Source organism: Equus caballus, chromosome 15, assembly GCF_041296265.1.
Source record: "Equus caballus isolate H_3958 breed thoroughbred chromosome 15, TB-T2T, whole genome shotgun sequence".
NCBI classification, from domain to species: Eukaryota; Metazoa; Chordata; class Mammalia; order Perissodactyla; family Equidae; genus Equus; species Equus caballus.
The window spans coordinates 26,171,529-26,195,742 of NC_091698.1; the positions used below are offsets into that span (position 1 = coordinate 26,171,529).

Genomic DNA, 24,214 nt, shown 5'->3' on the forward strand with positions numbered 1-24,214 from the left:
ATTATGGTACTTACCACATTAAAGTTGATATGAGAAGACCCACGCCTACACAATCTATGAATACAACCCAAAGAAGCAGCTTGATCGTTTCAAAGAAGCCCATGTCCAGCACAAAGCCAAATCCTATAGTGGACACTGAAAAAGATTTATGAGATTCACTCAGGCACTTTGCCGGGTTCTGGGGATATGGGGCACAGCCCCTGCCCTCCAGATGCCCACAGTCTAGTGGGGGACACAGACATGTAAACCAAACCCCAAAGATGTGTTCTGTGTAACTGATTAAGAAACGTAGAGCCAGCCCTGATGGCCTGCTGGTTCAAGTTCAGCATGCTCTGCTTCAGCAGCCTGGGTTGAGTTCCCGGGTGCAGAACCACACCTCTCATCTGTCAGTAGCCATCCTGTGGTGGAGGCTCACATAGAAGAACTAGAAGGACGTACAACTAGAATATACAACTATGCCCTGGGGCTTTGGAGAGGAAAAAAAGAAGACTGGCAACAGATGTTAGCTCAGGGCAAATCTTTCCCACCAAAAAGAAAAAAAAAAATGCAGACCACCTTGGAACACAAAATGGCCACCAGGATATCTGAGGTTTACTGACGAGGCCCCTCTCTCTCTGTGGGTCACCGGGGCAGCCCCAGCATTCAGAACACCACTAGCCTGAAAAAGCATTAACATTTTTTTAAGTCGAGTTAATCATGAAAAAAATCTGACACACTTTAACACCTTAAAGGTGGTTAGGACCCTTTCACTACACTAGTGGAGAAACCAAGTAGTTTCTCAAGTTCACGTCAGTACTTCTACAACCCTCACTCTGGATTTGCCTGATTGTGACACGCAGTTTCCAATCGTGATATTCCTTTTCACAGTAGGTTTGCATTTGGGTATTGATTTATTTATCATAGTACTTAAAAGACAGAGCGATTGGGCCCAGCATGGTGGTGTAGTGGTTGGGTTCACGCGCCCTGCTTCAGCAGCCTGGGGTTTGCAGGTTTGGATCCTGGGTGCAGACCTAGCACCGCTCATCAGGCTATGCTGTGGCGGCATCCCACATAAAATAGAGGAAGACCAGCACAGATGTTAGCTCAGGGCCAATCTTCCTCACCACAGATAAAAAAAAAGGACAACAAAAGAGTAACTCTGTCCTCTGCTTTTCAAAGTCCCGAGGTAACAGTTTACTCTGGTGTCTGCTTAGGATATTTAGAACCAGAAACAATACAATCTTCTTTCCTGTCAGAAGATTTCTGAGGCTTCAGAAAAGAAGACATAGCTTCAAATATCCCCAAATTCTGACCCATGATACGTTTATCAGGAAAGTCTCCTAATAACAAGTCCAACCTGAAACACTCAATTTGTTCTTCAACTCTATCGCAGATAAACTAACACTTACCACAGAGCCAGATACTTAACAGGACCAGGAAAGCAGGGTCATCTCTGGCCCACTGATCCTTTGTCTGCTTTCGATAATGAAAGTTTCTATAAACCCTCTGTGGGGACGTGAACAGGTAGAGCATCTGCCAGGCAGCGAACTCAAAGTCCATCTGCCGAAAGCGAAAAAGCCTTCTCAGGTATTTGTAGCGCTTCGCCCCAGCCGTGTGTCTTGCTGCATCCCGGGAACTCAGCGCTCCGTTCCCATGCGCTGGGGAATTCACTGAAGTACTCGGTAACATCTTCCTAGATAGAAGAAAAAACTTCTCTTACAAGTAGCCTGAAGAAACCGTTGGCTGCTACTACCCTGCTTCTGAGTTACTTAGGAGGGAGGTCACTTTACATTTCCGCCCCAATACTTGAGAAAAGCCAGGGGTCAAACGCGAATGGAGATGTTTCTAAGGCTTGTTCCGGGGGCTGGAGAACTGCCAGCTGCACTTCCGGCAAGGACAGCCCCACGCCCTTCTGAGCCATCATCACACATTCACGCTTCACCTCCCTCAGTCCTCAGACAGCCCTCCCAGGTAGCTACTGTTGGGGAGGGAGGAAGGGAACAGAGGCCCCGGGAGGTGAAGAAACCCCCTCTTGCGCACACAGTGATGGAGTCAAAACTCAAACTCAGGCACCCTGCTCAAAATTCCGTGCTCTGAACCATCAAGCCTTTAAGGGGAAGCGTCTGTTTGAGCCAATTAGAAACAATGCTACCGACGAGCTAAAATAAATGGCCTATTGCTACAGGTCCATCAGCGCGTGACCAGCAAGCAACTCGTTTACTAGAATGTGATATTAAAAACAAAGCAAATTTCAAATCCACAGCGTTTTACTCCCCGAATAGTCCAGCAGTGGGAAGGACAGCGGGGGAGTGCCGCCGAACCAGTCGGAAGCCAAGCGAGCGCAGGTCACCGCCCGGCCCCCCTGCCCCGGCGGCCCAGCCCGGCCTCCGGTTCCACTGCCCAGGCCTCCGGGACGCCAGCAAGCGCCTCGCCGGGCCCAGCTGCTCCCCGCCAGCCTGGGGCCGCGGGGAGGGTTGCCAGATTTAGCAAATAAAAACAAAGGACGCCCGGTTACGTTTGAATCTCAGATACAAGAGTAACTTTCAGTATGAGCATGTCAGAAACACTGCATAGGCCATACTCTCACTGACACACTACTCGTTGTTTATCTGAAATTCAACTGTAACCGGGCATCCTTGATTTCATCTGGCAACCCTACGGCAGGCCGAGCAGCAGGCCCCGGACATGGTCACTCCAGGGCCCAGTGACGTGGGACCGCGAGTCGCCGGAGGAAACGGCAGCGGGCGAGCCAGGGCGGCGCGCACACGGAGCCGTCGTCACGCCTCACCTGGAACCCCGCTGCGGCCCCCACCCCGGGCCAGCCTAACCCGCCGTCTCGGCCCGGCCAACTTCCCTTCCCGCAACGTAGCCGGCGCGGGGGGAGTGACGCGCCCCGTGCGCCCACTTCCGCCGCGCGCGCGGCCTCTTGGGCCGGGTAGTCAGCCGCGGGGCCGCCGGAAGTTGTTGCTGTCGGCTTCCGCTTCCTCCTGCCGCGAACCGCTCGGGTCGCAGCTGTTGTGGCAGTGAACGAGTCGGGGCGTCGTGGGCGGGGGGCGCAGCCATGCCCCGGTATTACGAGGATAAGCCCGAGGGCGGCGCGTGCGCGGGCGTGAAGGAGGACCTGGGCGCCTGTCTGCTGCGGTCGGACTGTGTGCTCAAGGTAGCGCGGCCTGAAACGGGGAGGCGGTGCCCGGCGGAGGGCTCGCGGTCGGCCCGCGGGGGCCGTCGAGACGCGTGACCCAGTTAGCCGTCCTAGGTGTCGGCCACAGCTCCAACTTCAGGAACTTGGGCAGATCTGCAGTCGCAGCCTTCGTTCCCTCCGGTGTTAGATTGGAGATAACGATACCGCCCCGTAGGGTTTTCTGTAAGGATTAAACCACTCCGGCTCAATCACTTCGGTTTATTGAAAGCTGCCGCTCTCCTCGGTTCTGGAGATGTAAAGGAGAATAATGGGTTTCTTGTCCCTAGAAAATGAGACTCTGTAGAGTGAATTACCAGAGAATTACATAAACCTGGTACACTCTTGGCTAGTAATTTCTCCTTTCCCTGTTCAGTTGTGGCTAAACGTGTACTCTGCCCTGTGTTGGTTTGAATTTGTTTCTGAGTTGCAGTTCTGTACATTCTTGGGTAAGGTGTAAATGAGGCAGCTCGTATTTTCACCATTTTGTTTCTTGCTTCCCCTGCACTCCTCCCTCACTGCAGCCACAGGACTTCTCAGGAGCGCGTCTGAACGCCCTGAGGCACGCGCTGAGGTGCAGAGTTGCCTGGAGACCTGGGTTCTGTCCTGGAGCCCAACTGAAGCACAAGTTTCCAATCGCAAAGGCCTGATGAGAGGGCCATCGATTATGTACAGTTATTTTTGCTTTTGGAGATGTAATTTCAGGAAGTTGCTATTATTTCAAAGAAAAGACAACTACCCCAAAGTGGACATCCACCATGAGGCTATATCACTGTTTCTACTAATTCACAATTTACGTTTGGTTCACTGATATTAGCAGCCAGCCGGACTGGCCTCCCAGGTCTAGTAAAACTTCAGAGTTGTTATGAATTTAAGAGGTTATCTCATCCAACTTCTTTATACAGATGCGGACACCGAGGTGCCCTGTCCAGGGCTGTTTCCAGTCTGCTGCTTCATATTCAGCCAGCTCCTAGTTAATGCCCATTACGTGGCAGGCGTGATGCCAGGCACTGATGATAGAAAGATGAATCGGTTACAGTCGCTGCCTGCATAAGCTTGGTCTGATGGGAAGAATAGATGTAAACAGGGGCTAAATTCCTGTGAGTGATAAGGGCTGTGTAAGCATTTAGTAAATATTTGTTTAATGAGTAGATGCAGGAGCAGAATGCCTGGGGAGCCCAGTGGAGAGCAACTTATTTTGCTTGAGTGTTTGGAAACTTCTTACAGAGGAGGTGACATTTGATCTGAGTCTTAAAGGTTGAGTAAAGGAGTGGGGGCTGTGGTGGTTTTGGGAGAAGCTGAAAGAGCATGTGCAGAGTGAGGGAGACATGGGGGCCTGGAGGAAGGGGAACCTGACAGAAGGCTCGAGAGGAAGGTTGCCATGTGTGAAGGCTCTTGTTTGTCAGAGTGAGGAGCTTGGATATTATCCTGACTTTCAGCATCAGGAAGGCCATGGAGGTGAGCAATCAAGGGAATAAAGTTCACAGAGTAGGACTGAGGAGAGAAACTCTGGGAGTGGAGGAGGATGCTGGTGGCACGGAGAGTACCAAGTTGGTCTTGCAATGATTGATTCATTTGTTTAGCAAACATTTGAATGCTAAGCCTAATTTAGAGGACATACAGATGAATGGAACACATTCGTTCCTGAGTAGAAATTGGTTCTCTGAAGAGCCAGAAAGCTGTAGGCAGAGTGAGTGCCCAGGACACATGGCACAAACTCTGCTTTTCCCTCATTGAGTAGGTGGCCGTATTGATGCTGAATTTGGTCACTAACAGAACCTTATGTTTATGAACAGTCCCTTAAATGGAAGTGCATACTGTTTGTGCGTCCTGGATTGTGACTTCAGCTGGAGTGTAAAAGGGCAGTACTGAGACAAAACGTTGAGTTTTGCAGATTCAGGACAATATCCTACCTCCTCAGATGCTGTTACTGGCAGCTACAGCCCACGGTGCCCCAGAGGGACCCTGAAGACCAAGGGAAGTTCTGCTGAGATCTGTGCCTGCTCTGTGTGACAACCTCATTTTTGATAAGATTTTTGACTCCTTAGCTCCTTGAATAAAGAAGTTAATCTGATCTTTTGGCAGGAGGATGCTATAGTCTCTCCTTGCCAGTCTTTTAACTCAGCTCAAAAGCTGCTGGACCTCACTCTGGGGAGGAATGCAACATAAACGAATACTTAGTTCTAGCTGCTGGGATGGGAGGTAGTCAAGAAAGCGTAGGGGCTCAGAGAGACTCAGGGTAATGGTGATAAGGGGGTAAACTCCAGTGCAGCTGGAGAGGAGAAGCAAGGAAGAGATTCAAAAGGCATCTCTTGGACAGACCTCTTAGGATTTTATAACTCCTGGGGGGTCAAAAAGCTTGAAACCCTGCCCAGGGAACCTCAGTCACAAGGTATCTCCTTTGTGACTATTCACAGCTTCCAGACCTGCTGACTCTTCATCAGAATCACCTGGAGATGGGGGCGGAGAGCTTAAGAAGTACAGACTCCACTGCCCCCCACCTCCCACCCCCGCCCCAATAATTTAAGAGTATCCCAGGTTGATTCTTGGGCACAGGTGTGTTTGGGAATCACTGATCTTGACCTCAGAAGGCAGATAAGCTTGGGAGAGTATTAGTTAGCTTATAAGTTCAGGTACATGTTACAGAGGCCCAGAGTAACAGTGGCTTAAACAAGAGAGGGAATTCTTTCTTTTGCTCTTGGGCCTATAAGTGGGGCCTGGGGGAGCTCCTCTCCGTCTTCCATGGACCCATACACCATGGATGTTGTGGTTTCAGGCACTGTGATGGGAGATAGGATGTTACTCTCACACTCGTGGTCCGAGATTGCCTTGCTTCCACATCATCGGGCCTAGTAACGTGATGGAGTAAAGTGGGGAAGAGGGTCAAGCCACTTTTCTTTAAGGACCAACCCAGAAGTTTTAGATTTTGATTCCCCACATATTCCGTTGGCTGGAACTTAGTCACATGACCACACCCAGCTGCAAGGGTGGCTGGAAAGTCTAACCCAGCCATATGCCCCCCCCCTTTTTTTTTTTTGAGGAAGATTAGCCCTGAGCTAACATCTGCTGCCAATCCTCCTCTTTTTGCTGAGGAAGACTGGCCCTGAGCTAACATCCATGCCCAACTTCCTCTACTTTATGTGGGACGCCTGCCACAGCATGGCTTGCCAAGCGTTGTGTAGGTCCGCACCTGGGATCCAAATGGGCAAACCCCAGGCTGCCAAAGCAGAACATGCAAACTTAACTGCTGTGCCCCTGGGCCGGCGCCATGCCCCAGTTTTTAAAAAGGAAGAGTGGATATTAAGCGACAAGTAGCAGTCTGCCATTTGGAGTGGAGGTAGAGGAAGATGAATTAACATTTGTCTCTTAGGTTTAGTGTATCTAGATGGATCTTCCCACTATGCAGTTGGCAGTATGGGTTAAAGCGTGTGAAAAAGATGGCATCTTAGATACATTTTGAGGAAGCATCAGTTTATAAATTATAATCTTTTGTATAGTTATAGTCTTTTAAAATCTTCCTCCTATTGTTCATGTGGGCAACACAACACACACCCCATCAGCAGCTCCTCGTTCCAGAGTTTGGGGGAGGAACCCAATAGCGCAAGGCAGCTTACTGCTCTGTTTTGATTCACTTTTGAGATTCACTGATGCAGATGGCAGTTGAAATCTAGGACCCAGGCAGACATAAAGACCAGAAAGGGGCCAAGATCCCTGGGGATCAGGAATGTCCCAGATGTGGTACCTTGTAGCTTTTTCCACAGTAAAAACTAGGAGGGTGACTGGCACTTGCAAAATAGAGGTTTGGGAGGCAGTTGCAGTGGTGGGATCGACGTGGCAAAATCTGCTTGAGAGGAGATCCCTGAGGATGAAGAGCAGGTGAAATTTGGGTTAAATCTTTCCTGGTGCATGAACGCACCAGATCTTTCTATTTAAGTAGTACTCTAGCCTATGTCATTAACATCTATCTAAAGTGTTTAGTACCAGCACTAAAAATCTTCTGATTTTAGGGCACCTAATTCTGGCTGTTTGAGCTTTTAAAGTTAACACTGAACAGGGTCATTTTTATTCTCAGAATTGCTTAACTGATTTTACGTTGGAACTCACCTTGAGTAGAACGACTTCATGATCTTCCTTTATATTGTCAGGCACTGCATAAGGCTAATGTTTATAAGCAGTTTCTTTAATAGTAGTAATAATGTAAGATTTTGACCTTGTTTTCTCATGAATTGCAAATCATAGTTTGATGTCATTAAGCCTCAGGTGATTCAAAAAATCCAAGTTCTATCCACTTTTCCAGATGTTGTTTTATATATTTACATTCCCGGAAGCCGAGCCCCCTTAGTACCTCTCCCTGTGACGCCTCTGGCACGTCCCCCTGCTCTGTGAGGAGCTCATGCTGCCAGTTCCTATTTGCACGCGTCCCCTTTCCTCCCTGGTGTTAAAGCCCTGTGTCGGCAGGGATATCCAGTAGCTATTTTTTAACCTCCTACAAACTGACCTAGGACTGTTCTGAATTTTTAATATAAATTAGTCCTTGTAAGGGTTTAGTTACTAGACAGATTAGTAGGGTGTTCAGACAAATTTCGCTGCCATTCAATTTTAGTCTCGCCCCTTTGGAGTGTGAACTAGACTGTGTCGGCGCTTCCAGGCGGCTAGTATTACTTTCAGTGCTGTTGTGTTAAGTTAAATTTATGGCACTATATTCAGAATGTTTTAAAATAATGAAGAGGTAGTGTTAGCATTTTCATTCCATTCATTTTACCTTGAAAAAAAATACGACTAAATTTTAGCTCTTGCCTCATTTCACAGTTGTACTTTGTGAAGCCTGATTTTTAATGGTTACAGTTCTTAAGAAATCTTATTTGGTAAGAGTCAGAATAAGCATTTCTCCTGTGAACACTCTTGTGGCAGCATCCTGCCTTCATGGCAGAAAGGGAATGGTTTAATCCAATTTTCTTCTTAAACTCCTTTTGAGCTTTCACTGCTCAAAGATGAGTTCATTTCACATCAGGCCCAAGCAGATCTCCTGTCACAAATGCATGTAAGTTCATTTCGTATCTCCCTTTCCTCTTCCAGTTCTTACTCAGTTGAGCTTCTCAGAAGAGAGAACTTGACTCTGGGGGTAGGGGGTGGGAAAATGCAGAGATGTTCTGGAGTTAAATTGCTTGCATTAAAAGGATATAACGGAAACTTTAAAGCCACTTGACACTACCTTCCAGAACTAACCCTCCCAATCACCACTACAGCGGCCTGACCTCTCATACAAGCAGCTGCAGAGCTGTCGGGCTCTCCCCCCCACTCCCTGCTGTGCTCTGCCCACTTCCTCCTCCAACACACACTACTTTCTTCTCTGTCTTTAGGAGTTCTTGAGTGTAAAAGTTTTAAAAACACTGATGAAACCCCATTACTACTTTCACCTTTACTCTTTCCCTTTCTTCCCCATAAGGAGCTGAAGATAATAGTGTCTAGATTTTTATATAACATTTTAAAGAAAAGTATCCCATGGAAACCAGTGTTTTCAAGAACCCAAGATCACCTTTCAGGGCCCCCAAACTATTTTACTTGTTTTTTATTCTGTCCTTTTCTCCGTAAGCACCAACAGTCAAAATGAATTAAAACTATTTCTTATATAATTTACTATTCTTTTGTTTAACTTATTTTTAAAAGAGCTATTTTTAGAAGGACATTTATTTTGTACTGAGAAAATTTCCAAAGTATTTATATTGTTTTGTGTGTTGTAGGAAGGAAAGTCCCCTCGGCAGTGTCTGAAGGAGGGAAACTGCAAAGCTCTGAAATACTCATTTTTTGAATGTAAAAGATCAATGGTAAGTGGTTTAAGATGTTTAAAGGCTTAGGGTAAAAATTAGCTGTATGGAGTTAAATTTGTGCATGACTTGGTAATTATAAATAGGTTGCAGTGACATCATTTGGAAGAAAGGATGTAGATGCTATTTCTTCCTCCACTGAGTTAAGGTTAGGTAGCATTCATGAAAAACCAGAGCTCATTGTTCTGTTATTCTGCCACTATGCTAACAGCAGCTGCTGATCTTTATGAATTTCTGAAAGTATGAGAATCAAGTCGTGGCAAGTCTAAATGGCGAGAAGTTGGTGTTGGTCACTGTGAATTCAGGTCATTTGGCAATTGTACACAAACCCATAATGTGGAGGTCTGAGGTGTAGGCGCTGTGCCTTATGTGTAGATGTGACTAGGAGACAACGTTAGTATCTGTGTTTGAATTGGTAGAGTGATGGATAGTGGAAGGAGAGCCTAAGAGGACATTACGAATTTTAAAGTTTCTGCTCTGACATTCTTTGATTTCAGAGATCTACAAAGATGTTTGGAATGGAAACTGAGAGCCTTCTCTTTGTAAAAAGAAAGTATGAAATGAGAAAAAGGAACATCCCTTTAAAGAAAGCCATAATCTGAACTTAAAACCTGCTTTGTTTGTTTAGGAATTGCACTGCAAATCCCTCCCCTTTGTTGACAGGAGAAGCCAAGTGTACAGGACATTCATGACCCAGGAGGCCACACGAAGAACTTGAGCATGTTTGCTGTCTCATCAGATCCAGGGAGGTGTGAAGTTAGATTAAATGTGGCCATGCTGTCTTGTCCTTTTTCAAATGACACAGTTCTCTGCCATATTTTCCTATGATTTAATGTAAAAAAGAGGGATTTTCTTGTCTTCTCTCACATTGTTTTGATACCACATGTAAAATGCAAGCCTTTAGATCTTTCAGGAATTTCAAATCATGTTTAGATAACTGAGAAGTCATAAAGAATAGTGTAGGAGATGAGTTTTAATCATGTTGGATGGATCCAATCATATCCAGTGACTGTAAATTAACTCCCTGGAATTCCCTGCTGAAAGCTGTCTTTGATCTCCAAAAACTTTAATAAGAAATCAGAACATTTAAAAATTTTTCACAATTTATCTACCTTCTGCAGAAATTTATAATAATCTTGAATAAAATATAAAAGTGCCTCTGATTATTTCTAACAATCAGTATAAGGCAGAGCTCCACTTATACTTTGACACTGGAGAGAGCCGTCTAGGGAACCTTCTAGCAGAGTAATACATTCTTACAGCCTTTCACCAAGACTGTGATTCACAATTAGTCCTCCAAGGTAGTGGAGTCATGTCACACTTAGCTAACGCAACTTCACTTATACGTGGTTGGCAAAAACCCAAAACAAATTAAATCGTGCTAGAAATTTTGCTTAATATTTCAAACAATGAGTATATAACCCAGAATGATGGTGAGCTAGGAAGTTTGAGTCAGCTGTGTCGTCGTAGTATAAGCATCTCATCATCCTGATTATGATGCCTGTGTTTAAAGATTATTAATTTTTTGAAAATATACTTTTAGCTACTTCGTGTAGTGATCGGAGAAATGGGTGTCTGTCCTACACTGGGTGTGTTAGACTCATTAATAGCGTCTATCTCCAAAATACTCTATTATTAATAATGACATATAAATAGATATAATATCTATTATTAATAACCTATCCAAATAATCTATCTCCTTCCTGTAGAATTTCTAGGGAGTGATATTGACTCTGTGCAGTTTTGCCTTATATACTGACATTAGGACCCTCCACTCTATGGCACTACCCTTAGGAGGCGCCCTCACTGTGAGGCTTAAGTCAAAGAACACGCTGTCATCCTATAAGTAGGTAATTTAAGGACTTTTAATTCCCAAATGGCTATGCGTCACTTAACATTTTTCAGGGCTCTCTCTTCTTTTTTCAGTTGCTATTTAAGGATTTCAAATACATTTAAATGTTAACCCACACAAAACTTAATTAGAAAGTTGTTTGCAAGAACGTACATTGAGTGTAGTTCAGAGAAAAAGATAAATGTAAGTTGGATACTACTTGAGAAGAAAATCCTTATTGTGACCTTAATGGAACTTCTGTTTTTAATGCCATCTTTATTATTTTCGGTTTTTTTGGTAGCTGTGACAATTGCCTTTTTTTTTTTTTTTTAATTACTAGCTCCCTTGAAGGCAAATGGCAAGGAGCTTTAGATTTTTTTTTTTTTTTGCAGGGAAAGATTCACCCTGAGCTGACATCTGTTAGCTCCTTTTTTTGGTCTCCCTAAAGCCCCAGTACATGGTTGTATATCCTAGTTATAAGTCATTCTAGTTCTGTGTGAGCCACTGCCACAGCATGGCAGCTGACAGACAGGCGGTGTGGTTCTCTGACCGGAATGTGAACCTGGGCTTCTGAAGCAGTGAGAGTGCTGAACTTTAACCACTAGGCCGTCAGGGCTGGCTCTGACAATTGACTTTTTGATTGCGCTGGAAACTGTTTTATTTCTCTCATGTAGTGACACCCCTTACCAAAGTTGTGTTTATTTAATTATGTTAACAAAATCTGATTCAATTCTTCATTTATTTTTAGTTGGATGCCAGATCAAGATTCAGAGGAAGAAAAGGATATTGATGCTATTATGTTCAAACCAAGATGAAATCAACAAAGGATTTTCTCTTCATTTAAACAGAGAAGCCAAAATAGGAAACATACTTTTTGCTACATCTGTTGGGTTGGACCAGTTTTTCCCTCCCTGGAACACCGGAGAAAACGATGGGTTCTGTTTTTGAATATGTATAAAGTAAGTGATTTTCTTGCTCTAAGTTATTTTTAGAAAAAATTCTTAATTGAACACTTATGAGCTAGGAGCATAATGTGTTTTAAGAATTGTTCTAAAGCACAAAGAATGGAAAGATGGTTATTTTCAAACTTGACTCCTCAACCAAATGACACAGTTTGTACATCCTTTGTGAATATTATGAAGGCCACTGATGGGAATGTTAAAATCAATAACCTGGAGCCTGGGGAGAAAATGTCTATTGGGAAAGTTTAGAATAAAACTTTCTTTTATTCAGTCTGTCCTGTTTAGTTCTTTTTTTTTCCCCCCAAATTCTCCCCCAGTACATAGTTGTATATTTCAGTTGTGGGTCCTTCTAGTTGTGGCATGTGGGACGCCACCTTAGTGTGGCCTGATGAGCGGTGCCATGTCCACGCCCAGGATCCGAACTGGCAAAACCTTGGGCCGCCGAAGCGGAGCACGGGAACTTAACCACTCAGCCACGGGACCGGCCCGTCTTCACTTTCTTGATGCTGCCTTTTGAAGCACAATTTTTAATTTTGATGAATTCCAGTTTATCTATTTTTTCTTTGTTTTGATGTACCTAAGAAAACCATTGCCTAATCCAAGCTTCTGGAAATTTATTCCTATGTTTTCATGTAAGAATTTTATAGTGTTAGCTTACATGTATGTCTATGATCCATTTAAAAAAATAACTTGATACCTTTATTAGTAACTATATATTTAAAATTTGTAGTTGTAAAATACAATGTAAAATTTACTGTCTTAACCATTTTTAAGTATATAGTTCAGTAGTGTTAAGTACCTTGTTATGCAACCGGTCTCCAGAACTCTCTCCATCTTGCAAAACTGAACTCTATAAAACTATAGCTCTATTAAACAAACTACAGTCTACAAATGATAGTCTACAAAACTATAACTCTCTTAAACGACTCGCTGTTACCCTGTCCCCCCACCGCCTGGCAGCCACCATTCTTCTGATGTGGAGCATCATTTCCTCATTTCATGCATTTGTTGGCCATTTGTACACCTTCTTTGGAGAAATGTCTATTCAAGTACTTTGCCCATTTTTAAATAGGGTTGTTTGCTCTTTTGTTGTTGAGTTCTAGGATTTCTTTGTATACTCTAGATATTAAGCCCCTACCAGATAATAAGATTTGCCAATATTTTCTCGCATTTCTTTTCACCCTGTTGATTGTGTTCCTTGATGCAGTTTTACATTTTCTTGCAGTCCAGTTTATCTGTTTGACTTGTGTTACCTGTACTTTTGGATCGTCACTGTCCACGCCGATGCAACTCTTCCCTTAAGCTTTCTTCTAGGAGCTGTATAGTTTTAGTTCTTACATTTAGGTCTTTGATGTAGTTTGAGTTGATTTTGTATGTGGTGTAAGATAAAGCTTCATTCTTTTGCATGTGGATATCCAGTTTTCCCAGAATCATTTGTTGAAAAGACTGTCCTTTCCTCAACTGAATGGCCTTGGCACTCTTGTCAAAAATCATTCGACCATGTGTGCTGGTGTGTATTTCTGGGCCCTTTATTCTATTGCGTTGGTCTTTAAGCCAGTGCCACACTGTTTTGATTACTGTAGCTTTGTAATAACTTTTGAAATCAGGAAGTGTGAGACCTCCAACTTTGTTCTTTTTCAAGATTGTGTTGGCTATTCAGGGACCCTTGAGAGTCCATATGAATTTTAGGATGGATTTTTCTATTTATGCAAAAAAACACGATTGGGATTTTGATAGGGAACATATTGAATTGGCAGATCACTTTGGATACACTGGCATCTTAATAATATGAAGTCTTCCAACTCATTTACACAGGATGTCTTTCCGTTAATTGTTCGTCTTTACTTTCAGGAACATTCTGTAGTTTTCAACATACAAGACTTTTGCCTCCTTGGTTAGGTTTATTCCTAAGTATCTTATTCTTTTTTATGCTATTGGAAATGGAATTGTTTTCTTAATTTTCTTTTCAGATTGTTCATTGAATGATAGGTTAACATTTTATTGTTAAATGTAGCAGACGTACAGAAAAGTACATAGGAAGTTTGTATCATGTTAACAAACAACTATAAATCATCCTGTAACTACCATTCAGATCAACAGAACATTGTACAAACCCCCTGCTATGCCTGATTTTCCTCAGAGACCCTCCTGCTTGCCCCTGAGAGAAAACCATTGTCCTGGTGTTGGCAACACTCTGCTCCTACAGTTGCCTTCTCCCTTGAGCCTCTTGAATTTGGCTCCTTGTGATGTGTTTAGAATAAAGGATTATATATAGAGAAAAGCAACAAGGTCTAGTGCTGAAATAGGAAAGATTTCAAATGAACACCAAAAAACAATCATTTATTCATCTTTTCATTCAATAAACTTTTCTGAGTAGCTCCTTTGTGACAAGCATTACAGTTGCTGCTGTGAACACAAAGTAACAACATGCTGGATAGAGTAAAAGGTAACGTGATAGACAGGATACACATAACAGTCATATATTCCAAACTGAATGTGGGAAAATATTTTTTTAAAAAGGCCAACTCACTCTGTGGAGAGAAATTTCCATAGAGGAGGGCATGACTGAGACGGACCTTGAAGGAGGAACGAGAAGGCCGAGGGGTGGTGGTCCAGATCAGAGGAGACACAGACCAGGCTGTGAGTGTGTGGATGGAATCATGGGATGTGTTAAAGAGATTCTGAAGAGGTACAGATCTCAGTGGCCGATGGGATACGGAGGGGAAGGGAGAAGATGAGCCCAGGGTGGACCCCAGGGTCACTTATCAGAAGAGGGCTCAGCCAGCTTGGAGGAGGGATTGCATGAGTTTGGTGTTGACATGCTGCATTTGAGATACCCTCAGACACTCAAGTAGAATGACTAGGATGTGGTTGGATGTACAGATGGTTCTGAACCTAGAGAGAGTCTGAGATGGACCTAGAAATTTTGGAGTCATTAGCAAATAAGTGGTAATTTATTCCATAGGAATGGCTGGCTAAGACTTTTCAGGAAGAGCATCCAAAGTGAGATAGAAGAAAGTTATGGGCGGAAACCTGCGGCACACCACAATGTAGTGGTGGGTGGAGGACAACAAGCAAATCAGAGTGAGGAGGGATGGTCGAGGTGGGACAACCAGGACAGTGAGTGAGTCCACAGAAGCCAAGGGAGAGGCAAATGGCAAGGAGGAGGAAGCAATGAAGTGCTCTGTCTTTCCACATCCATCTCTCTAACCTAGGTATCTTCTTCCTAGCTGTGGAAACAAGCAAGTTTCCCATCCTCTCTAACCTGTCTCAGCTTTTCTTTGTCTGTTAAGTGGTACAACAGAGAGTGATAGCACCATAACGGTCTGTATTTGAATGCTGACTGCCTGGCCTGGCTGAAAAGGCCCACTGCAAGCCTTGCACAGGCAGGAATCACTACAAATAGTGCTGAGGCCAGAAGGGTCCCAGGGGGAATTTGAAGTGTAGATATTCTGCTCCTACACCCTCAGCAATCTGTGTCATAGCCTGCGTAGTGACAGCTCTAATAAAAAGAAGACAAAGTTATGACCTATCTGCCAAATCTTAGCACAGAATGGGGAGGGGGCGTTCTACCCAGGCTGGCACAGGCTAGTGCCGTCCCTCCTCGAGTTCACAGCACCACGTGGGCCCATTTCATGGGCAAGGACGGGGTGCCCCAGCTGTGTCACCTTCAGTGGTTAAGCCAGGACATGATTTCAGAACAAGCATCAAAAAGAAAAAGACCAATGTATTTAACTAGATAAAAATTTAAAACTTGTCTATACCCCCGCCATAAAAAAAAAAGACAACCGACAAATGGTTTTAAAAAAACCTGCAACATATGAAAAGGGGTTATTATATTATCTATTAAAATCAATCCATATGGAAAAGACCAACATTCCAATGAGGTCACAAAAGTAGAAATATCAGTAAAAGTATAAAAGATGTTCAGTTTTCACAGGAATCAAATGAACAGAAATTGAAACAAGGTGCCATTTCCAGCATCAACGAGAATGAAGGGAAAAGGCACATGCTACCGGTGCCCTTTCTGGGGGAACTTTGGTAATAGTAAAAGTTTAAAAATTTTAAAACATTTAAATTATCCTTTAATTGTACATTTCTACTGCCAAGAATTTATCCAAAGGAAATCATTGGGTACAAGTGCCTAGAAAAGGTGCAAAGGTGCAGGATGCAGTCCTGTTACAACAGTCACTCATCACTCACGGAACCACATTTAACAAGTCACACAACAGACAACCAGGCAACGGTGCGGAGAAGACGTGACCCGTATTTATGGACGTGGGCAAGTAACAACAGCTAACATTTTATGAACGTTTAATGCCAAGACAGCTCACAACTGCCTTAAGATGACTATACCATTGAGTCTATACTTTGCACATGAGGAAATGGAGGTTCAGAGAGGGCACACAACTTGCCCAGAGTCACCAGCTAGTGAGTGGCAAAATGGGAGTGGGAGGTGGGTCTGTCTGAAGCTGAAGTCCCTGCTCTTAATCCCACACCCTGCTGCCCCTCCACTTCAAATGAAGTGGAAACAAGGTTATAAAACAGAAATCTCTCTCAGTCCCATGTGTACAAAGCCCCGAGCGCTCAACGCAGTGCCCATTAATGATGGTCCAGTCAGGTGCCAGCCACGGAACGAGCCCTTCTAACGTAACAGAATGAATCAGGTGAGGCCAAGTTTACTGTTGTCAGTTATTTATTATTTGTCATTCTAAAGACGAGCACATTTACAGCATACATGGCTCTGAATGAGCTCAGAATATATAAAACAGTAACTACATGTTTATATATATTAATACTGCCCCAAACAAATAAATAAAAGTACTTTAATGCACTAAGCTTGGCGAATACAATTGTGGAGGGACAAACTGTATTATACAATATTTGTACATTTTTCAAGGAAACCAAAGGCAACTGTGCTACAGGCGCTCTGGCAGAATCCATGTCCCATCGGGTTTCCAGAATGTCTCAACGCTTCTTTTTAAATGGGCCTCACAGGGGATACAAGATGGACCCTCTGTTGTCTGGTAACCTGTAAAACTGCCTTCCTCCTGCACCTGAACACACAGAGCTCCCAGGTGACCCGAGGAGCTGCTGGCCCCCTCGAGGGGACAACACGCCCCCGCCCAGCGAGCGTGTACGTGCGCAACGCCCTGTGAGACTGTCACACTGAAGCCTGATAGTAATGCTCAGACAGAATACTGAAACCTGAATATTTTCTACACGATTAGCCAAGTCTTAGAGTTTTATGGTGATCCCTAATATGAAGCCAAAATGGGGAGAAGATTCACATAAATGTGCCACATGCAAAACTGCCAACAGATGACTCACCAATGGCTATATCCCCTTTTGATAAATGCAGGTATTTAATGCTCTTCAGACAAAAAAATTCTGAATAAAGTATGTGTAACATTTAATTTTAAAAAACAAGGGAATTTCTTAAAAGGTAGTGATGTTAAAATGAGAAAAGACGGAAATATATAGATACTAGAAAAAATTACGAATTAAATGAAATGCTGGAGAGGTTACAGGTTAACCAGCCATGTTGGAAACAAACTGTCTTTGAACAGGGACTGACATTTACAACAGGAAACTCCAACACCAGCTGCTGCCACCTCTGCAGCGGGTTTGGTGGACAAGAGTTTCTCGGCCTCGCCCCTCCACAGTGAACTCTGGCTACAAGAGGGACAGTGAGCTGCAGCCATCCCTTACTGCCGCATCCTCCACACCAGTTCACACTCGACCAGTGGGGACTTCCCCCGCAGCGGGCATCAGGAGATGGAAGGCTCTGAGCACCGACTTCTGAGTAGGAAGGGTTCTGGAAGGTCATCCAGTTCCAGCCTCACCTGATGCCCACCCGTGTCCCTGCCAAGGGGTGATCTTGCCTTGGGTCTCAGCTCCCCAGGCCCAAGTTTCTTACATGTTTCCAAGTGGGTTTTCTAAAGGAGCTGAAAGAATAATATCTAGAATTTTAGATACAGGAATTTCCTAAGGGTTCACAAACCATTAGGATCAGCATTGTGAATATGTGCCACGTATATTTTTTTTACAGCCTTTTAAATAACATGTAAACATAATAATTATGATAAACAGAATTGATAAAACATATAAACTAAGAAAAACTCTGCTATGTGCAGATAAGACTCATTATCATCTTATAATAGATGACCAGACATAATTTTCTATGAAATTCCTAAGTTTTATGGCCCATTAATCCCTTTCAAAATCTCATTTTAGGAGATAATTTCAACTTTCTCAATAGTCATCTTACATAACAGAATAAGAGGACAGTAACAATTATTGCAAACCTAAAACACTTTCATCAGACATTCAAACATGATTGTATTATCTTTTAGGAGAGGATAAACTGGGGAACCCACAAAAGGACATCTGTTCTGAAAATATTTAGGCTTCCACTATCCACACGCATTAAACCTCCCTTGTTGTCAGAGAGGCATCAGACAGACCACATGTGAGGCCCTGGAGTGGCAGAACTCGACATCCAGAGAAGGGGAGACGTGCCCTGGGGGCGCGGTGGGACAGACATGGAGCTGAGGAGGACAGGAGACCCTGGCTTCATGTTCTCAAGCAGACACCCTGTTCTATAACTTAGGGACAGAAGTGGCCCCCACTGCGAGTGGCTCTGCAGTGTTGTCCCCTAATACAGTCCTCAGGCTGATCTGCTCCCCCTTGCTGGCCTCACCGTGGTGGTACAGATGGGATACTTCATGAGAAAACACTTGCTCTCGCCACATGAGCTAGTTTCTTCCCCAAAACTTGGGTTAACATTTAACATTTGTTGGTCTGTCCTGAATCCAATTATTTAATATATTATTTACTGTTTTACATTCAGATTTTTAAAAAGTAGATTGTAATTCAATGCTCAATTTTGAGTTACTCAGTAGAAAAATAAGTGAAGTGAGCAGCTGCCTAAGTGGGCATTTAAAAAAGTCTTTGAGCGTTTCAGACATACCTAGCTTGATTCGTACAGGTAACTACTGATGACATCTGTGTGGTTACAGCTGACGGCTACTGAGATGGGCGGTCGTTACTATCCACACTACTGAGCCAAACATTACCTCCTATTGATTCCAACGGAAAAAAACATGCTCCAGAGATTCTTTAGTGAAATATTTTAAAAAACACAAAAATAAAAACCAATCCTTCAGGTCTTCTTGAAGAATTCGTATATGACACTAGAGGGTACCCACATTTATTATGTAACAGCTAACAGAGGGCAGCGTGTGTTCACGTTTCCACTTTCCCGTAAGTCCCTTCGGGAGGCCTGTAATGCTTGGGGAAAGCCTTCAGCTGCAGGGAATTAAATGCATATTTGCGACTTCCAACATTCTTCATTGTATTTTCTCTTCGACAACCCTCACTGGGGAAAAAACAAGCACAAGAAATGACAGCAGTAAAAAAGGAAAAAAGAAAAGACTTAAACTAAGATGAAATGAACTGATTATTTTCATAGCATTAAAAAAAAAGGCTGATTAATCTTAATGGGTGCCAGACTCATTTACAACAATACACATGTGACGTGGGGTTTCTGGACAAGGCAGGCAAGCAGCACAGACATGAACACATGCTGTACGGGACTGCAAGCTGTGCACTTCCAAACGCAGCACTGGATCTAAGTGGAAGCAAACTTCTTTTTTTAAGTTGGTGGTTTCATGTATTTTATGTCTAGTTATTGAGGATTCTATTATAACTAGTGGTTCAAAGGTTCTGTTACACAGCAAATTAAATAGCACTACTCTTAGAAAAGCCTTTAAAGAGCTACATTTTTCTATATTAGCAACAGCTGTTAATCACCTCAAATTCAAAATGCTGGTTTTCCTTGTAGAATTCAACGTGTGGCCAAGCCATCTGGCTGAGAACGCTGCTCTGACATGCTGTCTCCACCTAGGAGCCAGCTGTGCTGGGTGCAGAGCAATCCAGTGAGCCTGCATGGCTCTCAGGACTGGAGTGTCATGAAGGAGTGGCCCCACCGAGGTCTCCTGGTGGCAGCCAACCTCCCACTTTCTCCAGATGGGCTGCCCTCATTGTGGTCACCTTTCACAAGAATGCCACTGAGCCAGTGAGAGCCCACAGGTGCCCTTCCCTAGAGAATCTGCTACCAGCATCATCTCCTGCTGCATTTGATGGAGGGTTGTCATGGCAACCCAGTAGGCAAAGCAAATGCTGAAGAGGAGGATGAGCCATCAGGCAGGCCTCATATTCCCAAATGAGAGCATCAGAGGAGTTCTCTGGGAAATGTTCTGGTGTAGACATAAAATTAACAGGCAAAAGTGATTCTAAATATAAATGACTTCCTATAGCATAGTATAACTTTATATTTTTATATTATTCTAAGACTAGCAATTAAATCAACTAGTTATCAAATTTAGTAAAAAATCCCCCTTATGAGATGTAAAATTTGCAGTTACCAAGAAACAGTGATTTAAAAAAAATATTTCACATTGTATGAAGACCATATATGCATTTTAAAAAAATATCAGTGGCAATTGCTGAAGGCTTTTCAAGTGAAAACGACAGTCTCATTATCAAGAACATGTAAAATATTTTTGGTAAGACTAATTTTATTCAAAAGATAAGCTCAGGTATTAGAAAAGTATCCACCTGCTTGTTATTACATAATTTAGGAACCCAAGTATGCTTTCTTGTCACCAGAGCCTCAGGCCCTCAGCTAGATGTGTATCATCTGAGCTGAAGGCCTATGTCATATGAGCAGGCAGCCCCTGGAGCAAATAATGACCACGTCTGTCTAACATCCAATAACTGGATAAAAATATAATTCCATTTAAAGCAGAAGCTATAGGTTCCTATGCACAGTTAGTCTTGTTTAATCTTTGGAAGCGCTCACATTATTGGACTATTTCAGATATGGCTTTTCCATTTATATATAAATGTACACACTTCTCAAAAACCACCTACCACCAGTAAATGCCAAACTGCTTTGAGGAGCGAAGAATAATAATTTGTAAACTTCAACATTATCTTTTATTTATGTGTTAAAGAAGCTAAATACTGGTTTAGCTGGCTAAATACATTATACATGAAGTTATAATCCAGATTACACTTTTATTTCAATTTAATTTTTGAAGCAAATTGTATTTACTTTTCCTCAAACGTTTGAATGATTTGAATTTACAAAATCTGCCCGGTGGGGCTGATGGCACGCTGACACCATCATCGCGTGTTTCTGTTTCGACAAGCTCTGCCCAGTGCTGGGACCAAGGGATGGAGAGCAGGAGAGGGCGTGCTGTGGGCACAGCGCTTCCCGCTGCGGAGGCGGCCTTCTGCGCTAAGGAGAACGCTCCCATGGAGCACACTGGCTGCGTAATTTTGGGGAGTCAGTTACACACATTGAGAAGGTTGTGGATAGATTTTAGAACAAGGGAATTAATTATCTCAAAGCTATAAGGTTATTTTTTATTATATCAATAAATTATTTCTTTTGAAGGACATATGTTTTTTAAATAAAAGTTAGAAGGGAAACCCAAATGACAATTAATTTTAGGGACACTCTGGTTTTCCCTTTCCAGCAGGACCCTTCCACCTTAGAACTCATCTGGATGCATCGGTGTCTTAGTGATCCTGAGCATCTAGAGTTGGCTGCCATCGACAAGGTCTCAGCACTAGCATGAGCCTAGAAGCAACCAGAACACCATCACCAAACATCAACAACTTCCCTTCTTGAATCATCCTTCCATCTTTGTTTCATCCTGCCTATTTCTCACTAAAGCAGAAAAGATTTTGGATATATATTTAGCCTGATTTCATGAGTAAAAGGCCTCAGTGACATTAAAACTCGCCACAAGGGGCAAGCATACTGAGTCTCTTTTCTGGGATATTCTAAAGAAAACCACTGCCAGCACCCACAGCCTAGACTAATCTCACGGTGTCCTTTCTCGGGCTGCCCCTCATGCCTTCAGAGTTAGAATCTACTGCCTTTTGACCTGGCCCTGAAGAGGAAAAAGAACCTTATCCTCTCTCTCCCTTCCATCCCATTTCTCTCTCGACCTGACAGCCAAACCTACACCGGGCAGGAAGGCCTGGCTGTACCGCGACAGCCAAGGAACAGGCCATGGTGTCCATGAGGTCCCCCGGGAGGGGCTTCTCTAGCTGGCACAGCCTCCCTTTCCTGTGTGTCGGGTTCTGGGAGGAGTGTCTGGAGTGTGACAGAGAAGCCCCCGTGGGCCCAGAGAAGAGGAGGGGGTGCTGTCTGTAGTCAGAAAGGCCTCCCTCATCTGTGCATGTCCGCCTGGCCCAGATGTGGCCACAAGCACGTGTCACCACTGTGGGGCGTCAGGAGCACTTTACCCCGAGCAGGGACAGGAACTGAATGGACTATGGAGCCTACCTTCCCTACTTCAAATAAAGTAAACAGAAGAGTCTTAGAGACTTGATGCGTGCACCTCGATCTAAAGGAGGGCCAGTGTGAACGCACCTCTCAGAGAACCACAGACTGGACGGGACCTCACTAGTGACTAGTGTCACACTGCCACGACTTAACATCACCGATCACTTAGCCTTCAGTGAAAGACTCCCTACTGAAGGATGCCAGGCGCTGTGCACAGATCAGCCACCTCATTTCTTCCAGGAAAGACAGAGCGACCACTCAGCACCTCCTGTGGGAAGGCTGGATTCACCCACAGGTGTGACACCTGCCCTGAGGCTCCTGCAGGGCTCAGAAGTCCAGGAAAGAAGGGGGTCCCAGGGTGTAGGGAGGGCAGCTTCCAGGTCACAACTTAAAGTCTGAGCCCAGCATTTGTCATTCATTGCTGACTGCTTCACAATTCCTAATACCCAACTCAGATCTGATGCCAAACCAGAGGGATCCAGAGGAAGTTCTGGAAGTCCTGGGAGGGGGACGGAGAGCCCAGATTTTGTGCCGGACTGAGTTTGTGTGCATGCATGAGTGTCAAGTTTCTGGAAAAGACAGCTTCTCTAAATTCACTCCAATTTTTCTAGATTGGTAAAAAGAAATCCACTTTCATAAATACAGTGTATGAAGAAGCAGCTGGAGGTCAAAAACAGAAGCACAACATAATTTGAACCGGAAAGCAGAAGCCACTGAGTATTTCTTACATAGGGTCTGTGCAAATTCCCCCTAATTTATTCTGTTACCTTCAAAGGTGCACAATTACCCCTGTGCCAAATGTGAATGTGAAGGTCACAGTCGTCTCATTTTAGGACAACGCCTTGTTAAAATTAAGAGTGATAACAGCAGAAACCAAAGCAGCTCGCTGTCTCAAAGCTCCGTCTGGAGTGGCACAACTGCCCAAAAGTTAGGCCTCATTTTTCGGTCATTTTTCTTTCTTTTGTTTTTTTTTCATTATTAACCACATTTGATTTGTAAGAGAGAAAAGACGTCTGGACTTTAATCTGAAATTTGAAGACGCAATTTTTCAAAAGAAAAGTAAACGTATATAACTTCAGCCTTTGGTTGCTATATTAATTAATTCCTGGAATCATTTAATGATCCTCCAAGAGCTAAAGGAGCAAATCGAAAGTCACCTGCAATAGGTTCTCTTCATGTGCCTCACTTGGTACAATGTGCTCTGGTATTCACAGCTTTGTGTCATCCCAAATTGGAAATAATAAACATAAGCAAGGAAACGTTATGATTCTGCAAACTGTTTGCTACTGTAATTTAAGGGACTACGCTTTGAAATGAAAGCAGAAAGTACATGTCCTATTAAATAGGTTTCTCTAGATGAGCCAGTTAGAAAGCGTCTATCCTTTTCATTTCTCTTCAAAAGGAAAGGAAAGGTTAGTAGTACATTTAAAGAATAGTATCAAATATACAAATACTTTTCAGACAGAATTCCTTTCTCTTGGAAACAGGGCACATCATGAGATATACAGGTAATCAATAGTTTTACATCAGAAGGAAAGAGATTTGGTACAAGTAATTCCAGGCCAGCTAAACAAGGCAGTAACAGGGCACTGTAGAAACATGTTACAAGCACTGAAAACTCTACAGAATATAAACGAACAAGTCCTCTTGGTGAAATAATTTGGCAGGTGTATACAGTTCAGAACAACAAAACATCAAACTGTAAGGCATGAAATATTTCTCGGCAGACCACGCTCTGGCACATTCCTTCTGTCCAGTTAGGTACCCGGTGGCTGTACATATTCTGGCACTTTTGTTTTTCTTGTGACTTCCTACTAATTTTTTGTAATGATACTCATTTGCAACGCAATTTGGCCACCAGGTATGCTATGCTCAGAAAGAGCCACGCAATCAGTAAATTGGGGCTCAGAGCTAATAAAGGGATGGAACAGAGGAGGCTGGGATCTAGTCTTAAGTCTCGGATGGGGACCAGGCCGCTCAAGTTCTTCTGGGTGACTACCTCCCGTGTTCCAATGCTGTGAAAAGGAAAAAGTTTGGGAGAAAGGAAAAGGGAAAGGAAGTAAAAAAAAAAAA

At 43.5% G+C, this 24,214-nt stretch overlaps 3 protein-coding genes across 23 annotated transcripts in view; 1 reads left to right on the top strand and 2 right to left on the bottom strand.

The window, feature by feature from the left end:
* Positions 1-3,067, bottom strand: part of UNC50 (unc-50 inner nuclear membrane RNA binding protein) — a 20,151-nt gene extending 17,084 nt beyond the window's left edge. For 2 of the 3 annotated variants that reach the window (XM_023618608.2, XM_023618607.2), the window contains exons 1-3: positions 2,768-2,916; positions 1,389-1,672; positions 15-135 (exon numbers count right to left, since the gene is read on the bottom strand). In XM_023618608.2, coding sequence (XP_023474376.2) covers positions 15-135; positions 1,389-1,668 — 401 coding nt within the window. In that variant the 5' untranslated portion in view covers positions 1,669-1,672; positions 2,768-2,916. Of the gene's footprint in view, positions 1-14; positions 136-1,388; positions 1,673-2,767 lie in introns of all 3 variants that reach the window. The other variant, XM_023618606.2, reaches the window with a different exon arrangement.
* On the top strand, positions 2,923-12,048 carry COA5 (cytochrome c oxidase assembly factor 5). 2 transcript variants are annotated; one of them, XM_023618609.2, is made up of 4 exons: positions 2,931-3,139; positions 8,899-8,982; positions 9,646-9,731; positions 11,562-12,048. In XM_023618609.2, the coding sequence occupies exons 1-4, from the start codon at positions 3,041-3,043 to the stop codon at positions 11,626-11,628; spliced, it is 336 nt and encodes a 111-aa protein (XP_023474377.1). In that variant the 5' UTR covers positions 2,931-3,040; the 3' UTR covers positions 11,629-12,048. The 2 variants fall into 2 exon arrangements, with proteins under 2 accessions (XP_014586479.1, XP_023474377.1); XM_014730993.3 differs by lacking the exon at positions 9,646-9,731 and having other exon boundaries at positions 2,923-3,139.
* Positions 12,049-16,453: 4,405 nt separating this feature from the next.
* INPP4A (inositol polyphosphate-4-phosphatase type I A) overlaps positions 16,454-24,214 on the bottom strand; it is a 132,500-nt gene continuing 124,739 nt past the window's right edge. For 10 of the 18 annotated variants that reach the window (XM_070236120.1, XM_070236117.1, XM_014730987.3 and 7 more), the window contains one exon: positions 16,454-24,156. In XM_070236120.1, the coding sequence (XP_070092221.1) occupies positions 23,976-24,156 (181 nt within the window). In that variant the 3' untranslated portion in view covers positions 16,454-23,975. The remainder of the gene's footprint in view (positions 24,157-24,214) is intronic. The other 8 variants (XM_005599805.4, XM_023618601.2, XM_070236116.1 and 5 more) reach the window with 1 other exon arrangement.

Coding starts and splice junctions, on each gene's coding strand:
- COA5 (XM_023618609.2), top strand. CDS start 3,041: ATGCCCCGGTATTACGAGGATAAGCCCGAGGGCGGCGCGTGCGCGGGC. Junction 3,140..8,898: donor GGTCGGACTGTGTGCTCAAG/GTAGCGCGGCCT, acceptor TGTGTGTTGTAG/GAAGGAAAGTCCCCTCGGCA. Junction 8,983..9,645: donor TTGAATGTAAAAGATCAATG/GTAAGTGGTTTA, acceptor CTTTGTTGACAG/GAGAAGCCAAGTGTACAGGA.